Source organism: Zonotrichia leucophrys, chromosome 3, assembly GCF_028769735.1.
Source record: "Zonotrichia leucophrys gambelii isolate GWCS_2022_RI chromosome 3, RI_Zleu_2.0, whole genome shotgun sequence".
NCBI classification, from domain to species: Eukaryota; Metazoa; Chordata; class Aves; order Passeriformes; family Passerellidae; genus Zonotrichia; species Zonotrichia leucophrys.
In genome coordinates this window covers 8,351,091-8,373,017 of record NC_088172.1, presented here as the reverse complement: position 1 = coordinate 8,373,017, position 21,927 = coordinate 8,351,091, and the positions used below count along the sequence as shown (strand labels likewise).

Here is a 21,927-nt window from a genome sequence, read left to right as displayed (position 1 = left end):
CTCACAATTCCCCATAGACATCTGCATTTACATTCTGTCAAAGCTACTGTATTACCTGCAGGAAATGTGAGTGCCCTTGGATATCCTTAAAGAATTAAACCTTCTAAAGTTACAGGAGTGTGAAAATAAATTTAAAATTTATTTAGCCAGACTATTTGGGTTGCAGCTGCAAAATACAACTCCTTTGGGGTATAGGTAAACACTAGGTTTCTGTGATCAAGGACAAACACATATTTCTTGCACTGTCTGTTGCACTTACTAAATTCTCCTGTAATTCTGGAGAAATACTAACTTGTTGCTAATTTGTGTGGTTTAAATTTGATGATTTTTGCATTAGCCTTATCAGAGGAAATTGTTATTATGTGAATACATAAACATGTTTCTATTTGCAATAATAGGCATTAATTGATAATGAGAAAACATTTATCAGGAAATACTGATAAAAGGCTTGTGAGCATTCATTTATATAAGTAATTCTTTATTCTGTCCATAATTGCCTTACTAATGTGTTTCTTTTATAGCAGTAGGCCCTAATGTAAAAAATTAGAAGGAATAATTGTAAGACTGTGGCTCAAAAACATGCTTTAAAAATTTAATCATGATTGGGATTGGATACTTTTGGTTGTAAGACTGCTTATATAAAGCTATATTTGCATCTCTGCAAGATTAATGAGTAGCAACAAATATAGTGAGTGTGAGCTGTAATCAAAGGATGTCTATATAGCAAAAAAATGTATCAAATTAGAGACTTCTGTTTATCAGACAATAAAAAAGTCCAATACTTTTTCTAATCTCCAGATTCAGTCTCTTGCACTTGTTGAGCTGAATGAGTAACAAATGTGTTTTAAAGGTGTGTAATCACTGTATTATTATTTCTCTTCTCAGGAATGTGAATCTGCTCCGTGCATTAATGGAGGTTCTTGTCAAGATGCCACCGATGCATTTGTTTGTGTTTGCCCAAGTGGCTACACTGGCAGGTTTTGTGAAGTGGATGTTGATGTTTGCAGAGAGTCCACACTGAGCTCAGTTCTTTGCTACAATGGAGGTGTATGTGTTGATGGACCTGGAAAAAGCTTTCATTGCAGGTTAGTATGAATACTGTCATATAATTGCTTAAATTAATACACATTGACTTGTTAATATTTCAGGGCAGTACTGATACCATGTGCTCTATATGAACTCAAAGGGATTTAGTGTTCAATCTAGTGGTCAAAAATATTGTTATCTTAAACTATTCATTGCTTAACATCAGACTCTTATTTCTGAAAAGTTATCTTCTAGTGCTTTTCAGAATCATGTGTGGAAATGTCTAACATAAAGTGACCCTAAAATATTTAAAATTATTATGTTATTGTTATGTATGTACTCGTGTGTTACGGTGGTCACAAGGGTTTTCAGGTGAAGAGAGACGAGAATGTTGATTCCATAATCAGAAGGCTTTATTTATTATTTTATGATATATATATAACATTATAACTATACTAAAAAGAAATAGAAGGAAAAGTTCTCAGAAGGCTAGCTAAGCTAAGAATAGAAAAGAATGAATAACAAAGGTCTGTGTCCCGGCAGACAGCGAGAGCAGCTCTGCCGTGAGTGGTCAATAAATCCAAACATCCACAGGAGACCAATCACGCATCCACCTGTTGCATTCCACAGCAGCAGATAACCATTGTTTACATTTGTTGCTGAAACTTCTCAGCTTCAGCAGGAAAAAATCCTAAGAATGGATTTTAATTAAAAGATGTCTGCGACACTCGTATGTTTCAAACTCAAAGGGAAAATTAACTGGCAATCAAATTTATATGAAAGGTAATTTACATGCTATGTGTGCACAGACACATATCCAAAACAACGTCCTAAGATCCATCATCATTATTCTCCAGCTGTTAGACTTCTGCCTAAAAGCACGTAGTTTTATACCTTATATGCTTGTAATATAGTTTTAAAATTAGGCTACTTTATAGACTGTTCATATTATTATGTCAAATCTTAATATCTACTCCTATAAATTTAAATATTCTAGATCCCTCTGAGTACCTTACTCCAGTGAATCAACTGCAGCACTCAGCTTGGTGTCATGGGCAAACTGGCTGACCATGCCCTTAATCCCCCAAACTATGTCATTGATGATGATATTAAATAGTGTTTATATCATGACAACTCAAAAAATATTATTACTTAGCTTAGATCTTTCAATACGTGCTAAAGTAATTCACACTCTCTTGATTCTGCAATGGGCAGAAAGACTTCTGTTGGCACTCAGATGTCTCATAACCTGGTTTGCGCATTATTGTTTGATGGCCAGTTTGAAAATTCAGTCCTGTGCATTCTCCTGTTTCTTCTTTCCTAGCTCATTTTCACTCTAGGCTCCTTTTTTCAAGCTTATGTACTGCAGCACCCTTTCATCTTTCACAGATGAATCCTCTGAATGAAATGAAATTGCTTATATTTCTTTCCTCTTCTGCTTGGGATTTTAGGCCAAACATTGTAAGAATATTTACCTTGTACTTGCTTCTGAGCCTAGCATTAACCATCAGGAGGACTTCATGGAACCAGATTCAAGGAACTGGAAAGGAATTATAATCAGAATTTTTAGTGCTGCCAAGATTACAAAGGTTTCATGAGTGTTATAATAGTACAGTAAGTTAGGTTGATGTGAGATATGATATGATGCAAAAAGAAGTGACATATTCGATATAAGTCTCTTCTGATGGGGTCCAAGGAAAGGCCTTTTTTCAGCTGATTTCCTCTCCTATATTGATATGCTTTAGAAAACAGACATAATTCCCTTTCTCATTAGGTGCTACAATTCCAAGTACTGTCTACAAATAGAAGCAAGAAACATAAAAAGATCATAAAGCCAGGTTTGCTACTGTGCTGTGAATGTTACAATATAAACTCTACTCCATTTGTACCCTTCCATTCACATGCTCTAAGCAGTCTGAACAATGCTCATGTACAAACTGGAGGATAGGAATTATATGGAGGATAGAAAAGTGGAATTGAGGGAAAAAAAAAGGATGGGAGAAATATCTCCTACTCAAGCAAAACAACACAAAAATTCAAATAAAGAATGAGTCTTAATGCCTGTTACACACTGTAGAATGGGCAGCAAAAGCATTTTAATCCAGTATTGCTTAGAGTCTTCTTGTTTTGGGGATATGTCTTGGGTTGTTTCAATTTTGTAGCTAGGAGATCAAAAAAATGGAAGTAGAGAAAATGGTCCAGTAATGGGCAAGTGTCAGGCTGCCTTAACTGTAAGCACCACTGCCAGCTTCATCTGTGATGTATGTGATATTTTACTCACTATTGCCACGAACACTTCAACTTTCCTTGAATTCTGCATGAATCAATTACATGAACAACCCCACAGGCTTCTTATGAAATTAATATGAAAAATACCCTTTGAGATAGTTCTTGAGTTGTGTGTTATCTCAAATATCTTTCTGTCTTCAAACCCCTGGTTTAAACATAAAACAACTGATTGGAAATGAGAGGGATGCTGGGAGTTGTAATTCAGTTCCATCCTGGACAGATTGCCACTGAATCAGTGCTTCAGGAAACAGATTACCATCTGAAAGGATGCCCACCTACCTTTCTTTGTATTTCAGTCTTCTCAATTAAAAGTGCTGGCTGCCACAACAATAAACACTGTATGAATCAGCAAATTAATAATAAAGATAACATTGGGCTCTGGGGGCCTTTCAGGAGACAATTCAATCCAATATTCATATGATTGATATAATGAATACATAATAGGGATTCCAAAGCCTTTTCATGGAATGTTCCAAGTATTCTGGGAAAGAGAAACTGTTTACATATAATACTCTGAAATTTCTCATTGTATTTAATCCATAGGTGGCTCATCTCCACTTTTGCACTTTTTGGTCCCAGACCATTCAGTTTGTTTAGCTTGGGATTTCAAAATGTAAGCATAATAATGAGAAAAAAATATTCTTCCTTCCCCTCTAATTCTTGCATTGGCCTTTTTCAAATGTTCATTTCAAGTACTTCCTGCTGATTCGGTTCAGAAGTCAAATTGTCTTGGAAGGATTATGTGTGTAGTGCTTTCAGCCTGATCAGGTGAAAATAATGTCAATAGTCCTAAGCCCTAGATTATGTTCTTGAATATTTTAGCTTCATTGTACTTTTTCAGCATTTTATAGAACACATGTGGTTTGTAAATGTGCGGATTTTTAACGGAAAAATGAGGAAACTTTTGATGTCATTCTTTATTTTCCAATCTTTTTTTCATAATTTATTATTATTGTTATAATTTAATGTATTTATTGTTTGTGGGTCTGAGAGATGTGTAGCACCACAAGTAAGTTTGACCCTATCTTTTGATTCACAAAGGAGGACTGGTGCTTTTTAAATCTATTTTTTGTATTATATTTGACAACCATTTTTTTTCAGAACTGAAGCTTTTTTGGCAGCATTTTTACAAGATTATTTTATATTTAAAACAGGTAAGTGTGAATATTTTATCGACAGAACTAAAGATCAAAAAAATGCCAAGATTTTTCTTCCTTCAGCTCATGAGATCTTAGAAAAAAAGTCTGAAATAGAAATATGTTATTCTACATTTCTTCCAAATAAAGTGCAATTATTTTTAAACGTTCATTAAAATATCCGCCTATCTATTCTTTTATTCTACTGATAAGGAAGCAGAGTTTAGATTTTAGAGCATCTTATTTCAAGTACCTATGTGTTCTAATTTTCTTGATCTGTTTGAGCAAGGAGCAGCAGTGCTCATAATTAGCTAGGACCTCTACAGGGATCTAGGAAAGCGATTAAAACAATTCAAGCATGGAGAGGCTGTATGAGCAAAAAAATGGAGTCTGGAAGACATATTATGCTGTGGCTGTGGTATGCAGACAGCATAGAAGATAAGAAATGGTAATGTAGAACAGATTGTCTTAGAGCTTGTAGAAGATATACAATATACTACTAGTATGAAGCAAACAATTGTGGGGCAACCCTAGAAGTGCAGTCTTGTAGGGCAACCTGTATCAAAAAATTTTTTTTCAGAATCAAACTTGTTAAGGATTTGTTAAGTAGGATTTTGTTAATTTTTAAGCAGAAATGTGATTTATCAGTACTGTACATTTAGTCTTTTACCTCAAAGGAAATAGAGCTATTCTTGGAGTTGTTTATGTCAATTGTACCTCCAGGCAGTGTACAAAAGTTCTTCTGTATTTCAAAAGGCTTAACATGGGGAACATTTACATAGCTGTGTGCCCCTATCAACTCAAAAAAGTGACTTAATAGTAAAGTATTTGTATGCTGGGTAAGAGAAAAAACATACTTCTGCTGGAAGATTGCTAATTAAAAAGCTTCATTTCATTTAGATGGTGAAAGACAGCTTGCAAGGTCTGACCAAAGTGGAAGAATGCAAATTACACAGCACTATGCTGTTGGGACTCATCCCGGTACAGGCTACCAATTGTTGGTGTTGGTGCTTGGCACCAATCTAACTGTCACCATCAGTTTACTATCTTACTCTAAAACTTTCATACCTTCTCTTTGTGAGTTCCCATAGAGAGCTTCTTACAACAGTGAATCCTTTTCTCTTCCTTCTGTGCAGCCAGCTGACCCTTACTCCTCACAGCCCAGCCAAAAATCTCCAGCTCTTGACCAGCTAGCCTGCTCTTTTATAACACCCATCCTTAATGGACATAGCTGTGACCTATTAAGGGCAGGCCTGTTCCTACTCTTTGGTGATTAGTACAGTTGCAACTCTCCAGGGGTAAGATTGCTTTCTGCACTATCTCGATTCTCCTGCAATCCATCCTCCCACACTGTGCCTCTAAGTTCCTCAGCATGCTGAAATAAATATAAGAAGCAAGTCATTTTTTAATATGGAAGAAGCAACTTCACTGGACTATTAGAATCTCTTAAAATTGGCAAGTCGTAAAACAATAGGTTCTCACATTTGTATGAGCTATGAATATATATGCAGTACACTCTGTTTCATCTATGAGAACAGATGCCTCTCCATTTTTATGTAGATAACAAGATGGATTTAGCTGATTTCATAATTGACTGCCTCGTTCTTTACACTTAGTGAAGCATGAATATTTTAGTTTTTGCATTGTGTGTATGTATTAGGTTACATGAAAATAAAGTGTGTATGGATTCAATCGAAGAGCCATACAGCCCTGTATGCTATTTCCAGCAGTGTCCATAAGGGGATCACCAGGAAAAAAATGAAATGTGCACATTTTATTTGTCCTCCAGTACTTTCTTATGTTCTTTCAAATGGGGGTTTTCCTGAGCCTGTTTTGATTTGTTCAGTAAAAGTCAGTGAGTGTCTACTTGCACCATTTTCCCTTGAACATATATAAACGTTTCCTCTGAGCAGGGGGCTTTGACTAGGCAATCTCCACAAATCTCTGCCCATATCAGCTCTTCTGTGCCAGTATGATACAGCAAACAGACCCACAGGTCTCATCTGTTGCATAGAAAAATATCTCCCTTTTTTAAAATGATAACCCCTGCTGCTGCCAGCTTTATCCCATATCTAGTGTGGAAAAGGGGAATGAAAAGCAGATTCCAAGCTAAGCTTTCCTCATTTTTTTGGGCCACTGACACATTGTTCTATGCTTCTTCCTTTCTAGGGTGAAGGTTTCTTGTGTTCTCAGTCCTTCCTCCTTCAGAAGCCATCGTAAACTTTTAGCCATCCTTGTTGCCCTTTTCCAAGGCTCTTTAATTACTATTGTTCCTTTGCTAACCCAACGGGACAGGAAGTACACACATTATCCAGGCTGAGGGCCTCCTGTGATTATACAATGGCATGGTTTTTTCTCCTCCACTCCTCCCATACCAACTGCAACTAACTTTTCACTGGTGCTGTGAGGAAACGGAATATAGGTCTTTCAGTATTATTAGCTGGCTGATCACTAAAATGTAGTTTTCATAGAGAATAGTTAAGCAAATTTAGCATGCTATGCATGTCTATACTACTGTATGTATCATCATTTTACATATGTGTATATGTGTGTATATATATATATATATACAAAATGCATAGAAATATGTGTATACATTAGTTTTTATTATATCACACTTTTATTTAATCAAAATTTCATTCTTACCATCAGATAAATGAGGATGGGAAATTATTTTAATCATAATTAATAGTTATTTTTCCATTTTATAATGACAAAGGCTGGTGCCTTCATGTGAAAAATACTAGCCCTAACATTATCAAATGAAATAGTATAATAAAACGCACATTGTGTCCTGTATTTTTCTTACTTACATGTCAAGAATATAAGGGAAAAAAGAACAAGTCCATCATAGTCTTTATTTAATAGCTGCTAATATAAAAAATTACTTTAATAAACTGCATTTAATAACTATTAACATGCTCCTACACTTTGAACCATAAACAGAACTGTAATCTAAAGAAGGTTAACATGTAATTAAAAAAGAAAGTAGTTCTCTACGTGAATTATTTTTTTTAATTTCTTTAGAAATATCTTTGAGAAGAATATTGAATTTATATGTTGCTCTTTTTGTATGATGTTTCAGGAAGTGTAAAGGAATCTAAGAAGGCAACAGGTCTATTCTAGAGGGGTGTGCCTGTATTAGCAAATTAACCAGAAGGTCAAGATCACAGGATTTTGGAATAAGCATGTAAACCTAACAAATAATATATTGGAAAGTGCTTAATGTGTACAATATACCTGATGGAATACCTGTCTCCTAGCACTTCTGGGCAAAGGTAGACGAATATTTTCATTCTGTCACTCAAGTGGATTATATGTTTTGATATTCAAACATATAAAACAATTTTAAATACCCACTGTGATATTTAGCTAATTAAATAAGGAAAGGGAAATATAGAAAATTGAAAATGACTACAAGTTGTAAAAATGGAGCATGAAGAAAGGCAAGGCATTAAGACACATATGCCAAACATGACTATATGTATTTATTTATTTTAATAAATGCATGCTCTATCTTTTTTCATCTTTTACCAGTGATATTTACAATGGCAGCAGCTAATCTAGTTAAAATTACCCACTCTCCTTATCATTTTACTGCTCTAAAATTCAACAGTAAAGTTCAATCTGCTAGAGAATTAGCATTGTCTACAAAAATGCAGACAGCAGTGTCTGGAAATGAGGCACTAAAATCTAGTAGGAATAAGAACACACCCAAAAGCAAAACACAAATCTAATACAAATCACCCATCTGTCCAGTCCCAGAAAAAAAACATTTTAAATCTTACATCTGAATAGTTATTGCCGATTGCTATGTTCCATTTTTTAAGCAAACCTTTTAAAAATTCATTGCCTTAAAAGACACAGGATGCCTCTACCCCATGTATGTATTGGTTTGGGGTTTTGGCTTTGTTTTTATAGCTAAGTTGTTTTGTGATTTTATGATATGGAAGCCAAATAAAAATAGCTAGTGGGAATCCCATTCACATCCTCATCATACAAGGGACTGAGCAGGTGGGAATGTACCTGTAACAGAACATTTCATTGTTTTCTAGTTATACACAGAGAATATTTAATTCAAACTTACCCAAAACATGTATGCCGAAGTAAAATCCAAGACCTAGAAAAAGATTTAAAATTTCACAGTGCTTTACAATATATTATGATGCTTATTAATTCAGCATACCATGTGAAAGACTAAAGCATGTTGCACAAGTGGTTCAAAGACATGTTACTATTGATATTTTTGCTGTTAATCTTCAAAAGTTTGTGATATTTGTGGCATTCTTTTTTTTCTTTCTAAGATGTATATTCTAAGCACATGTACAAAAATGACAAATATACTGCTAAGAGTTAACTGACTGAGCATTTTATGGTGACTGTTTACAAAAGCAGCAACAAACCTATCAGAATTTACATCTCTTAAGATTACTGTACTTGGTTACATTATATTAACAAGTACAGTAATCTTATTTTTAAGAGATGTAAAATATAATGTGACAGTTGACCAATGTTTAATATGTTATTGCTTAAAATCCCTTATTTACTGTATTGCAGAGTTCAAAGCTACTGGCATTTTGGAAATATAAGAAATTTACAACCTTGAGTAAATTGTATCTTGAGTGACAGGCCTCCATTTGAAAAAAAAGAAAAGGGCTGTGCTTCATGTGAGGTCTACTAACTCAGACTACAAGACAGCAGTAATCCTTAAGGGTATTTTTTAATTATTAGATAGATATGCTCACTTGTTGCAACAAAAATTTTTACAAGAAATATAAAAACCAATGAAAAATATTGCTCCTTATTTTAAGACCAAGATAGAAGTATTACCGTTTCAACTAGTCTGTATAAAAAAGGCTTCTTCTACACTTGTCCATTGACCTTAGTAGCACAAAAAATTTTAAAGCCTGTCTATTTCAGGTCATTGCTTAAAACAACAGAATTTCTGCAGATTTTATTTGATGGATTGAAGATTGATTTTGCTTTTTAAAGTGCATTTATTGAAAAAGTTGCAGGGTAGCTTATGCCTATTTAGTTTTTCTGTAGCCTGCATTTAAAAAGGTGAGAAAATGAAGTAAGTTTGAAAAAATTTAGAGCATATTTTAATTTTTTTCCCTTAAAGAGCAAGCTCCCATTGTCTTTCGGATGTATAGACTGAGGTTTTTAAGAGATGGGCAAAGGCACAGACAAGGGAAAAAGAAAGGAAAAAGAGAGGGTATTATCAAAGTAAATTGGTCATTTTAAAGCCCATAATAATAATAACAATGCTTTTTCCATCCAAGTTCATAATTTAAAATGTAAATTTCAGAATTAGTCTCCAGGGGAGCCATACAAATTTTTACAAGCACATGTATATACCAGTATGCATGAATATTTGTTGTTACTACCTTAGAATTTTACTCTATATTTGTGAATAAATATAAATAACTGCATCTAACTGAGTAGCAATACTGGAAGGATACTTTTTACCATAAAAGCCTTTAGTAATTGCAAATACTATTTATATTTACTGAAATTTACATACATATATATATATAAGGCATTGTGTTCTATGCCTGAATTCGATACACAATGTAATTCTATTAGAATTTCTCTTAAGTGTCATAAACTGTGTATACTAATGTAACTGGAATTACATATTCTTTCTTTTTATGGATCTACCTGAAATGCTTTGCTACTTCCTGAAGATTTCACACTGAAAAATCTCAATTTCATTTCTGTAGGACACAGCTAAAAATCAGTGTTCACCCTGTTTCTATTAATCTGCACTGGTGAATTAGGTACTTTTCCTGGGAGCTCAACCCAGGGGAATAATCATTTCTCTTCAGAAAATAATGTAGTACACAGTAATAGGTAGTACCAGCTACAGATTTATTTTTTTCTCTGTGTACACCTGAGTTACTTCATGCTGAAGTAACCATAACTTAGGAAGCACTAATGCTAGAAACAAGATTAATAACTTTTGTAAAATAACCTTCCTCAGGGTTTGAGAATTGAAGTAATAGTTTATTTTCATTGTTGATAAAATTTTCAATACTTTTTGTTTAATATTGAAACATAGTTCTCTGTACTCATTATTGTGTTAGAGAATTAGGGAAGAGAAAATGGAACATAGGAACTTCCATTTAGTGTCAGACCTCAGCCTCATTTTGTTCTCCATCTGATCTTGTACTGATTTCAGAGGAATGCCTAAGGAATTCAGTAGAAAAGTACTTTTCTCCCCAACTCTTCATCTACCACCACAAATAGGTCTCACTTTAACTGGTTGGAGGCTGTGATTTCCCTGAAGCATAAGTTCAAGATCCTTCATAAAGGTTATTTTAAAACATTTTTGCATTAAATATAAACATTTCTGTAGCTACTAAATTTCAAAACATTTCTAAGATTTCCCTCACAAGTCTACCAATAAAAATTGTTCATCTGTTCATCTCTAATAGTGTTATGTAGGTTGTGAATATTGCTTTATATTTCTCCTTGTTTTGATTTCTTCCAGAACTCAGTTTATCCACAGTGAGTATCAGTCATTCTGGATAGGTGTCCCTGAAACACCTTTTACTGCATGATTGCAGGTGCTCTGACTTGTTCTCTGTGAGCATTGCAGAATATGTTCTTCAGATACTAAGTACTTTGGTTCCTACTAAGTATTCCTATTACTTTACTCATTTTCTCATCAACAATCTTGTGATGGCCTTACAGTAAGAAATTTAATTGCTGTTTTCTCTCAAATAATAAATAAAGAGAACAGAAAGACTTCAGGAAACAGACTTAGCCATCTTTGCTTTCCAAGTAAATATAGAGGACCAGTTGTAAGTAATTGAAAAGCTATGAAAGTAAGGAGCATAAAACATAGTTCTTTACTGCCAGTGGTGTGTTGGAATGAAAATATTTATTTTTTATTCTGAATATTACACTGATTTGGAAAGGGTAATGAAAACTAAAAAAAAATAACATATACAGAGACCCAAAAAAGAGTGAAGAGACTGTGGTCATCAGCAATTCTTTGACTATGTTTGATTATTTTCTTCACCAGCAAACAGTTGTCTCCTATTTTTATTTCTTCCATCTATTTTGTGATGTTTGATCCAAGGTTCAGAAAAGGTTAAAGGTGCAATTGTAAGGTGCAAGCCAATTTTCTATCCCACTCTTACTTGCATGCTGGTAAAAACATTTATTCTGCATTATGTTTTGTAAATCTCTCAACAGTTTCAAATATCTGTAGCTAGCTAGATTAAGAAATTAAGATGGCACTCTAGGCACTACATTGGCAATGCAAGCAGTAAAGTTAGCTTAGAATGGTAAACTTTTAAAAAAATAGTATGCTATAAACCTTGCTATAAACCCATAATGCCTTAGTTGTATCATTGTAATATGCTGTCTGGAGAGGTTACAGGCACTGGGGAAAAAATGAGAAGCATCTGTTTTTCACTCTAAGTCTTGCCATGTTTGGCAAACAAAAAACAGTTTGAACTGAGAAATTAAATTTATAGCTTACTGGTGAGTAATCTCAACAATTTACAGGCTTGTTTCCTGAAATTCTTTTCAATAGGAAGGCTACCAGATGTGGTACATTAGCCACTGTTGAGAATTTTTTTGGTACAATATGGTTGAATGACAAAAGAGAAATTAGATAGTCGGGAAAATCAGACAGTGGAAGAAATTCTATGAATGCCAATATTTGGAACAAATATTGTTTTCACTTGTTTTGAAGAAATGTAAACTTTCCTTTTTTATTTAAAAAAATTATTTAAAACTTAATTAAATGGATAAACTGTCTCATACGTGCATGTGCTGAAAGACATGCCAGAGGTGAAGACCACATTGGATCAACAGAGATCTGTGGCTGGAACTCAGGAAAAGTAAAAGGAGAGTTTGTGACCTTTTGTGACCTTTAGAATTAGGGGCAGGCAACTCAGGATAACTTACAAGGATGTGTACCTGGTTTAGTTAAAAGCATCCCTGTCCATGGCAGTTGGAACTAAATGGCCTTCAGTGTTCCCTTCCAATTCAAACCATTCTCTGATTTTCTATGCTGTAAGGTTATGCACGTAGAAAACTGGAAGCACCAAAGCTCAAGTAAAACTTAATCTTCCTAGTCGCATAAAAAAATATTTGTATAAATACATTAGCAACAAAAAGAAGGATGAGGAGAATCTTCATACATTATTGGACATGAGGGGGGAAACAGTGGAAACCGAGGCACACAGAGCTGAGGTACTTGATGCCTTCTTTGCTTTAGTCTTAAACAGTAGCTGCAGTTGCTATGGGAACCAATTGCCTGGAGAAAAAGGACCTGGGGGTGCTGGTTGATGGCTGGCTGATCACGAACCAGCAGTGTGCCCAGGTGTCTCAAAAGGCCAATGGCATCCTGACTTGTATCAGAAGCAGCATGGCCAGCAGGACTGGGGAAGGGGCCATTGCCTCTGGTGAGGTTGTGCCTTAAATTCTGTGTTCAGTTTTAGGCCCCTGATGATAAAAAAGACAGTGAAGTGCTGGAGCCTGTCCAAAGAAGTTGGGAAAAGGGTCTAGACAGTAAGTCCAATGAGGAGCAGCAGAGGAGCTCATAATTGTTAAATGCCCCTAATTAACTTTCTGTCCTTTATATGTTCGGAAATGGGTTCTAAGAAGTCTTGCCCATGACCTTTCCAGGGACAGAGATAAAGATAATTGGCCTATAGTGTGCAGTCTTCCATTCCACTTTTTCTTCTTAAAGGTAAACATAGGATTAATCATCTTCCAGCTAATAAATCACCCAAGGCCACTGACACCTTTAATTTCTATGTTGTTATAAGTACTAAAACAGCCATTATATTTTCCTCACAAATTATCTTTGTTTTTCTTAACGTACTGAGGGCGGCTGACCACTGATAAAAGCACAAAAGAGAAGTATCTATTTTCATTGCTGATTCCTTCATTTACAATGAAGCAGTTAGGAAACTTCAGGTACACACTTTTTAAAAGTTGACAATCTTTATAAAACATGGTAGCAATAACCATTACACACGAGCATATCAATTGTTCTCTTACAGCAGCTGCACAATTCATCTACCTTTGTTCTATTGGTTAGTGAACAGCAAATTAAGGCAATCCAGATGATCATGGTAGCGTGCCTCCTAATGGAAAAGTGTACTTCATCAGTTACTATTTTCTTTGGATACATGGATTGTACTGCCTATAAGATCCCATAAAAGAATCCATTGTGTTTTTCTGAAGAATAAGCAGCCACTGCTTATTTTTCTAGTTTTTGAGTGGTTTTGGTTTTGTTTGTACACTTGGTTTTGCTGTTTTTGTTGATTTTGTTTGCTTGATTGTTTGATTTTTCTCTTACACTTATTTCATGAAATGTTAAATAGATGTGTTTGGAAAGAGGCTGCTCCAAGGTATGTCTTCCAGAAGGACTTGTTCAGTCTTACTGTCTCCTTTTCCATCTCCTGAGTTTTCTCTAGGTTGCCTCCAACAGCTAGTATGCTTAACATTCTAGCTTGTAGAACCTAGAAATGGTTAGTTTCCCACACTATAAATCCAGCTGGATCATCTCTAAATATTTTAATAGATGCTTTACTTAGATACAGTGGTAAAATCAGTAACATGAGCTTTCTCTTTTAGTTCAGTCACAAGCATAGGTATACAGACAGTGAATTGCTATCAGTAGAAGTGATCAAATAATAGCATCATACCACCTTAGTTAATTATCGCTGTTGTAATTGTTATACAATCAAATCGGGAAAAATGGAGTGGTCTGTGAAATATTTTAGTGGCCTCCAATTTGCACTGTCTTCCCTGAATTTATTCTTTAGAGCTGTGTGAATAGAGTACAATATACCAAACATATGTAGCTAAATTACCATTTGCGGCTGCTAACTCTCTTTTTCCTCTTTGGTTGATGTACAATACAGAAACAAAAGACCTAAAAGTAAAAATCAATGCTTTCTAATTTTGAGAGCTTTTTGGGCACTAATTTGTGTATGTCACTGACTGATACAGAACAATAGACACCTTTGGGGATAGGATCTAAATAGCTTTCCAGATTGAGTTCTCAGTAATGAAGCTCCTGTTGAAGATGAAAATACACTGTTAAATCTGTTGTTGGGTATTATGCTGACAGTTCATTTGGTTTTGCTTCAATCTGTGGATACCTTTGGAAAAGCAATAACAAAATTTGCAGTGATTATACTATTTTTTCCCTTTGTTTTGAGGGAAATGCTGAGTGTTCCTACCTGAAAAAAAAAAACAAAACAACCAGCTGATGACATAGGCAGACTTTGCAGGTGGCAAGTGTGCAAACTTGGAATCTGAAGTAAAAGGAAGACAAGCCCAGACCACTAATAAGTGTGTGAAGGGATGCTACCAGTATGAGTCCTTTCAGAGAGCTGAAGCAGCATGTGTGGCACATATTGCTGAGATTATTCAGAAATTGAGAGCAAAGATGAATGCATGACCTGCTTTCAAATGAGAATGAATGCAGCTCCTGGTAGCTCAGCATGATGTTTTCTTTAGATTCAGAGCCAGCTGCTTCAAAACAATAAAGAAAATCCTCTCCAAGCTATATCCATCCTTCAAATAGGAGACCAACAATAGCTGGCAGGGAGTGGAGGAATTCTGCATTTCCTTTTGCTGTATTATTTCCGACATCTCCTTTTTTCATGATTCCTACAGTAAAATCCCATTATGAAAACTGACATCAGCAAGACTACATATATATTTGTATACACATACATGCATATTTATGTACACTACTTTGTTACACAAATAGTGTTTATCTGGAGAAATAAATGAACAGTCCACATTTCCAGTGCTAAATGTTGTATAAGCAGAGTTTAAGCTATATGTTTAAATTATTATATTAAACCTTATCACTGGAAGCAAAAAAATAATGTGCCTTTACATGGAAAAAATAAATTTTGTTTCTGAAGCAAATGATGACCTATGACTTCTGTACATTGCTATAAATCTGTGGGCAGAAGACTTGATACATAAGAAATCTTCATGCTGTTCAAAAATATATATAGTCTTCAATTCAGAGCTACTGAATTCTAGTTTTGAAAATGTAGGCATTGAAGAAGTTGCATTAAACTATAACAGCATAAACTGAAGGTAGTGCAGATGTTAATGGTTCTTCAATGTCACTAATTATTTTATGTATAAATAGTGAAATAGTGTGACATGGTGATTTTTCTCCTCTATTCCACTCTTGTGAGACCCCAGTTGGAGTGCTGCATCCAGCTCTGGGGTCCCCAGCACAGGAGGGACATCAACCTGTTGGACTGAGTCGAGAGGAGCCCACCAAGAGAGGGATGAAGAGCCCCTGCTATCGGGAGAGGCTTAGAGAGCTGGAATTGTTCAGCCTGGAGAGGAGAAGGCTTTGGGGTGAACTAAATGTGACCTTCCAGCACCTGAAGGGAGCCTACAAGAAAGCTGGAGAGGGGCTTTTTACAGGAACATGTAGTGACAGAGCAAGGGGAAATGGATTTAAACTGAAAGAGGGTAGATTTAAAGAAGATATTAGGGAAAAAATCTTTACTGTGAGAGTCATGAGACACTGAAACAGGTTGTCTGGAGACACTGTGGGTGCCTCATCCTCAGAAATGTTTCAGGCCAGCTTGGGTGGAGCTCTGTGCAATCTGGTCTAATGAAAGGTGCCCCTGTCCATGGCAGGGCATTGCAAATCTTTGAGGCCTCTTCCAACCCAGGCCGTTCTCTGATTCTATGATTCTACAATATTTGCAGCATGAAAGGGGAAGTTAAATGTTAAGTTTTTGATACCATTACCATTATCATTTAACGTTACCATAATGAGCATGACACACATTCACTATTTCATTTTTTAAATAATATCAAAGTTTATAAATTTCTGTTATAATTTTCATTCATCCTTGTTTACAGTTTGAATCGATGTTTCCCCCAAGCAAAGCAGATCCTTATATTTCTTTCAGAAGTTCCTGTTAGTTTGACTTTGTATCCTTCACACAGTATGCTGAATAGCCAAAAGAGAAAAGCACCAATCAAGAGGACAGACCATTTCAATGGACTTCTTGAGGGCTTACAAGCACTGATCAATCACATTATTGTAAAAGGTATCAAAGACTGAGTTTCAGCCAACATAAGCCTTATTGAATATTGGGTACTTCTCTGAAAGCATTTAGTATCTTCATGATTAGATCTATTCTGCACTCAACAGTTTTCTCATGCATTACCCTATCATTTACTATTTGTACATCTCATAAACTTAGATTCTTTACACACTGAATTTTCTAGAGGCAGATCTTTGAGGTTATTAAGCATAGGCCACACTCTGAACCTTGTACTTGTTCACAAACAACATGAACTGAAAGTGAAAGCACAGCAATTATTAAAACTATGGGAATTACAATATAGCACTCTGTTTAGAATGTTGCAGCAACAGTCTATTGAGACTTATGTGATACACACAGACTTGCAAAACAAAAGCTTGCAATTAATACAAACTTGTGAAATAGTAAGATTTGTAAGTAGTGACTTATTGTAAGACTTATTGTAAGACAAATTGTAAGATTTGTAACTTGTGAAATAGTAAGAAAATGCTGCAGGAAATACATCTCACAGCCATGGTCTGAGTTTGGAAGCTAGCACAAATAAGGGAAAATATGTTGGGATGGTGCTAGTATTCCCACATAAATTATACCATTCAGATCCATTTCTTTTCTGCTCACACAGGGAAGCATCCTGAGTCCTTTAGTGAACAAATCCTTTTTTAGTGTGGCCTGCATCCTTTCACCTCCCTGACTCAGGAATAGTAGTTGATATATTGTCAAAGCTTCCACCCCTTCCTGCCTATCTCCTACTTGCTTATTGTCGTGGGGGTTAGAATGAAAGTCAGGGTGTGAATCACAGAATTGTTCAGGTTGGAGGGGGTCACACAGGATCATCTGGTCCAATCTTACTGTTCAAGCACTGTCATCCTAGAGCACATGGCACAGCATTTTGCCCAGATGGTTCTTGAATATCTCCAGAGAGAGACTTCATAACATCTCTGGACAATTTATTCCAGTGCTCAGTCACTGCACAAAAAAAAAAGAGTTCATCCTAATTTTTTGTGTGGAGCTGCCCAGGTGCAGGACCCTGCATTTGCCTCTGTTGAGTTTCAGACAGTTCTTTGCCCATCTCTCCAACTTGTCAAAGTCCCTCTGATGGGCTGCACAGCCCTCTGGTGTATCAGCCACTCCTCCCAGCTTTGTGTCATTAGTGAACTTGCTGAGGAGGCCTCTGCTCCTTCATCCAAATCATTGATGAATAAACTAAACATTACTGGACCCATTATTGAACTTTGGGGGACAAATTGTTCCTTCTAGCTGAGCCTGACTATACAGATGTTTAGGGAGGAGAAGAAGAGTATTCCATCCAACCTCATAGACATCCAAAAGAAAACATACTTTCATTTTGAAATTTTAACCAAATTTTACAAGAAAGAAACATATGCTTCATAAAGAAATTTTCTCAGTTTAGCCCCCTTTGCAGTACAACATAGAATCATTACAAAAAAAGACATGTTGAAAGGAATCTTTAAGATCATCTTATTCCAACTCCCCTAACTCCACCACAGGCAGCAATGTCTCCCACAAGACCAGGTTTTGCAGGGTCCTATCTGATCTAGCCTTGAACTCCTCCAGGAATGGGGCATCCACAACTTTTCTGGGTAACCTATTCCAGATCTCCTCTGAGTAAAACATTTCTTCCTAACATGTAAACTAAAACTCTGCCCTATCACTATCTACCCAGGTAAAAAAATCCCTCTCTCTTTTTTTTTTATAAAAAAAGAAAATGTTAAAAAGGGTACTGATGTTTAAATCACCTCTTTAAATCTTTGGTTTGGGAACAGAGCAGCTGGCATTTTGCTCTTTAGAATATCAGCTATCTGTACCATTCTGTACAGATCATCTAGAAGAGTGTACTCTGTAAACATGGTCATTTACATACACGATAAAGTCATCAAAGAAACCAACATCTTAATTTACACTGACCAATTTTGGTATTAGGGGTTATTCTGACTTTAATAACATTTATTTGAATTAGCCTTCAATGTTAAGGAAGAAAAAATCTGCTGCCTTTTCTTGTCTTACAAAATCCTAATGTATCATGGCTGAAGAGACTGTGAGAAGTTTTAGGATAATCATACCAATAAAGCCCTCTGCTGGAGGGATACCTGCTTGCAAAAGAAACTTTTCCTTCACCAGACTTACTGCCTTCTTGAATGACACTGATATCTTTGTCCCCCTATTGTGTTGGTTGGAAATGTGATTTTTTTTTCCCCTCACTTTCATTCAATCTATGCTAGCAAAACATTTGGAGTTCAGCCTCAAACATTTTGTTTTTTCTCCTCAGGAAGAAAGTTGGCCATCTGAAAAAATGATAACTGAGCAGGAACATTTTTAAGAGCTAAGCTCACAGTGCTGCCAAAGCAGCACCTGCAGCAGCAGCATATGTTGCACTGGGAATACTCGGGAGTTGCCTGAGCAGTTTTACTTGCTGAGGGGAGGAGACACCTGGCTCTAACTGCCTGCAGTCTGCAGAGCTGGCACAGGCCTATTTTATTTTTTTTTTAAGATATTGTGCCACTTCTCCTAAAAAGATATAGCTGCTCCATTGATGTGTTTCACCTGCCATTTTGAAATTTATTACAGTTTATTTTATACAATTATAGAATTATTCATGGGAAGAAATTCATAGGCCTGGTAGACATGTGAATGACACTCTGAAGTACAAATTCTGTCATTATGTTAGACATGAGGCTGGCAGGATTTCAACAGATGGAATTAAATGATTAGCATAAGGAAATAGCAGTTTTTAACTACACAAGGTGGTGTAAAGAACAAGTCCTGCTGTGTTATTAGTCTTTGATGTTTATTCATTCACATTTAAGTAGTTCCCTTCTGTGTGAAGTAGCCATCAGTACAGTAAGAATGTTCCTGCTAGAATAGGCCTTGTTACTGCCACTATGGCATTTTCTGTGACATGGATCATCACTGGTAATGCTATGAAACAATTTTTTCAAGAAAATTGAAGGAGCAAAAGAAACATACAAATACAGAAGTATTGCTGAAATTTTAACATTTGATTTCCATGTTTTCTTCAAAGTGTATGGTCAATTTTATTAAAAATTCATGTGAGATCTTTTGTACTATGTGGATTCACACAGAGTTTTGTCCAGCTGCATTTTATCTTGTCACAAGTTGTTTCCACTTCTAAAGAATGTGCAGTTCAAATTTTATCCATTGTTATCCCCATCATTTTATACCACTGTGCAGCTTTGCTTTCAGGACTCACAGGATCACTTAAGCTCTTCTCCCTTTTAATTTACATGGTGATCAGGTAAACCTGCAACCACAAAACCAAGTACTGCTTCAGTATCCAGCAGTCACAGTAGTAGACAGAATAGCATCATCAGATGCTCAAAAAAATATTTTTGCTGTTTCATTTTTAAAAATCAAGTGTGTTCACTAAGAACTCTTTGGAGGATCATTCAGCTATTAATTTCTCAGGTCAAATAATCATCACAGTTCTTTGTTCAAATATTTAATAAATCTCTTAGAAGAAAAGTGAACCACATAGGTTCTAAGCATAGATCTGTCACAGTGAGTATCTGCCTCTTCTTACCTCCTGTGCTGATGGTAACCAGTATCCTGACCTAAGGTTGTTTGTGAATTATTTAAATGGATCTGTAGTTGACAAAAGATTTACCTTTGATTGATAAAATAATTTATTTTCTCTGCAAATTAGCAGATGTGTGATATATTTCAAATAAGATAAAAATATACATTTGAACTATATTTGTGGAATTAAGATCGCTGAATTTCCAAAAACTTTATTAATAAATAACAACATGTTCATTTTTATTGGGAGCATTTTTGTTGGGAGCAGAAAATGAATAATGGTGTCATTAACTGTGCATGTTCTTGATCAGTTTGAAAATGGTGCAAGAAGTAGGTACATAATCATTACTTACCTTTACCTGTTTGCTGAAGGAGATTTTCTTCTTTGTCTTCTGGTAATTAATTTCATAGTAACAGAGGGTGGTTTTCAACAGAAGAACTTGGTGTCAGCTGTTCTATTCATGGCCTCTCCAGTGAACAGTTTTGTACTCTGGTTTCTTCCCAACTCCATGGAGTATAAGAGAAACACTAGAAAACAAAATATATTTGTAGAAGAGAGAAGCAGAAAAAAAATGTTTCGATTTCTAAATACATATTTTTATGTGTTGATATCTCTTTAAAATTAAATATTAAATATTTGCTTTCAGTATAAATTGCCCTAAGATACAGTATTGCCCTAAACCAAAAGCGAGGGATTTTTTAGTATTTACTAAGAGAACTCTAGTTATTATTTTTTGTTGACTAAAAAAGATCAGCTAGTTCAGTCCCAGTTCCTCTCCAGCTGAAGCTCTTATGAAAATCATTTGCCTCTGCAGGAATATAAAAGCCAAAGAAGCCATTAGCTATTAAGGATAACATTTATAGGTACAAAGAAACCTTCGAAACACTGGATTAAGCTGTAAGGCCAGAAAAGCTGTTGAAATACCTGGAGTATTTTTCCAGTGTTTTTATATTTACAAATATTGTGTTGAGAGGAATATGGTACTACAGGGCACCACTGAACAAATTATCCAAGTTGCAATGAGGAAAACTACAGCTTACCTTCATTCTTTTAGTTTCAATTTCTGAAAAACAGGGGTCATGAAGAAGGGGACAGATGCAATTAATTTCAGGTTCTGTCTTTGAATAATTCTTTATTTCTCATTGACTAAATTATTCAGTTCATCCTTTTGCATTTCCTAGCTGACTACCTTCTTGTATCAGGTAAAAGTTTTTGAAAGAATAGCTTAATGTCTAATATTAAAAGGAAGAAATGCTGGCCCTAATATATTAAAAGCAGATATTCCTTGGAAGACTGAAACTAAAATGTTAAATTTAAGTTTAAAATGTTAAATTCATATTCAAAGCTAAATAAAGCACAAAATCAATATATTTTAATTTTACTTTATATTTCATGTTTATTTCACAGATCTAGTGATTGCTTTTATTATCTTCATATATTTGAAGACAAAATAATTCTGTTTAATCTGTATCTGGGATACAGTTGTACTTCTTCCAAATTCACATTTTTTAAATTACAGAATAAATAATATTTTTCTTCATAAATCTTTGAAATAGAAAAATTCCTTGTTTGAAATTAATGTTGACTATTCACTTATTGTTAATGTAGGGTGATATTCCTGCAGTCAAATCATATTGCTAGGTCAAAACACACATACATGTCACTGCCTACAACTGAGTGTCAACCCATCTTTTCAGTTAATTTGAGAAATATTGGAGAGATATCTTCTTATATTTTTTCTCCTGCATTACTCCAGAATTTATATTTGCTTAGTCTTCAGCAAATTAGTATGTATATGAGCAGTCTTTTTTCCTCTAATGAAGATCAAGTGAATAATTGTTCTGTTGTCTTT

The 21,927-nt window shown here is 35.2% G+C and overlaps 1 protein-coding gene across 1 annotated transcript in view; it reads left to right on the top strand.

Moving 5' to 3' along the window:
* EYS (eyes shut homolog) overlaps positions 1 to 21,927 on the top strand; it is a 704,733-nt gene that overhangs the window by 309,639 nt on the left and 373,167 nt on the right. Inside the window, exon 28 of the mRNA XM_064707313.1 lies at positions 886 to 1,085. Within this exon, the coding sequence (XP_064563383.1) occupies positions 886 to 1,085 (200 nt within the window). The remainder of the gene's footprint in view (positions 1 to 885; positions 1,086 to 21,927) is intronic.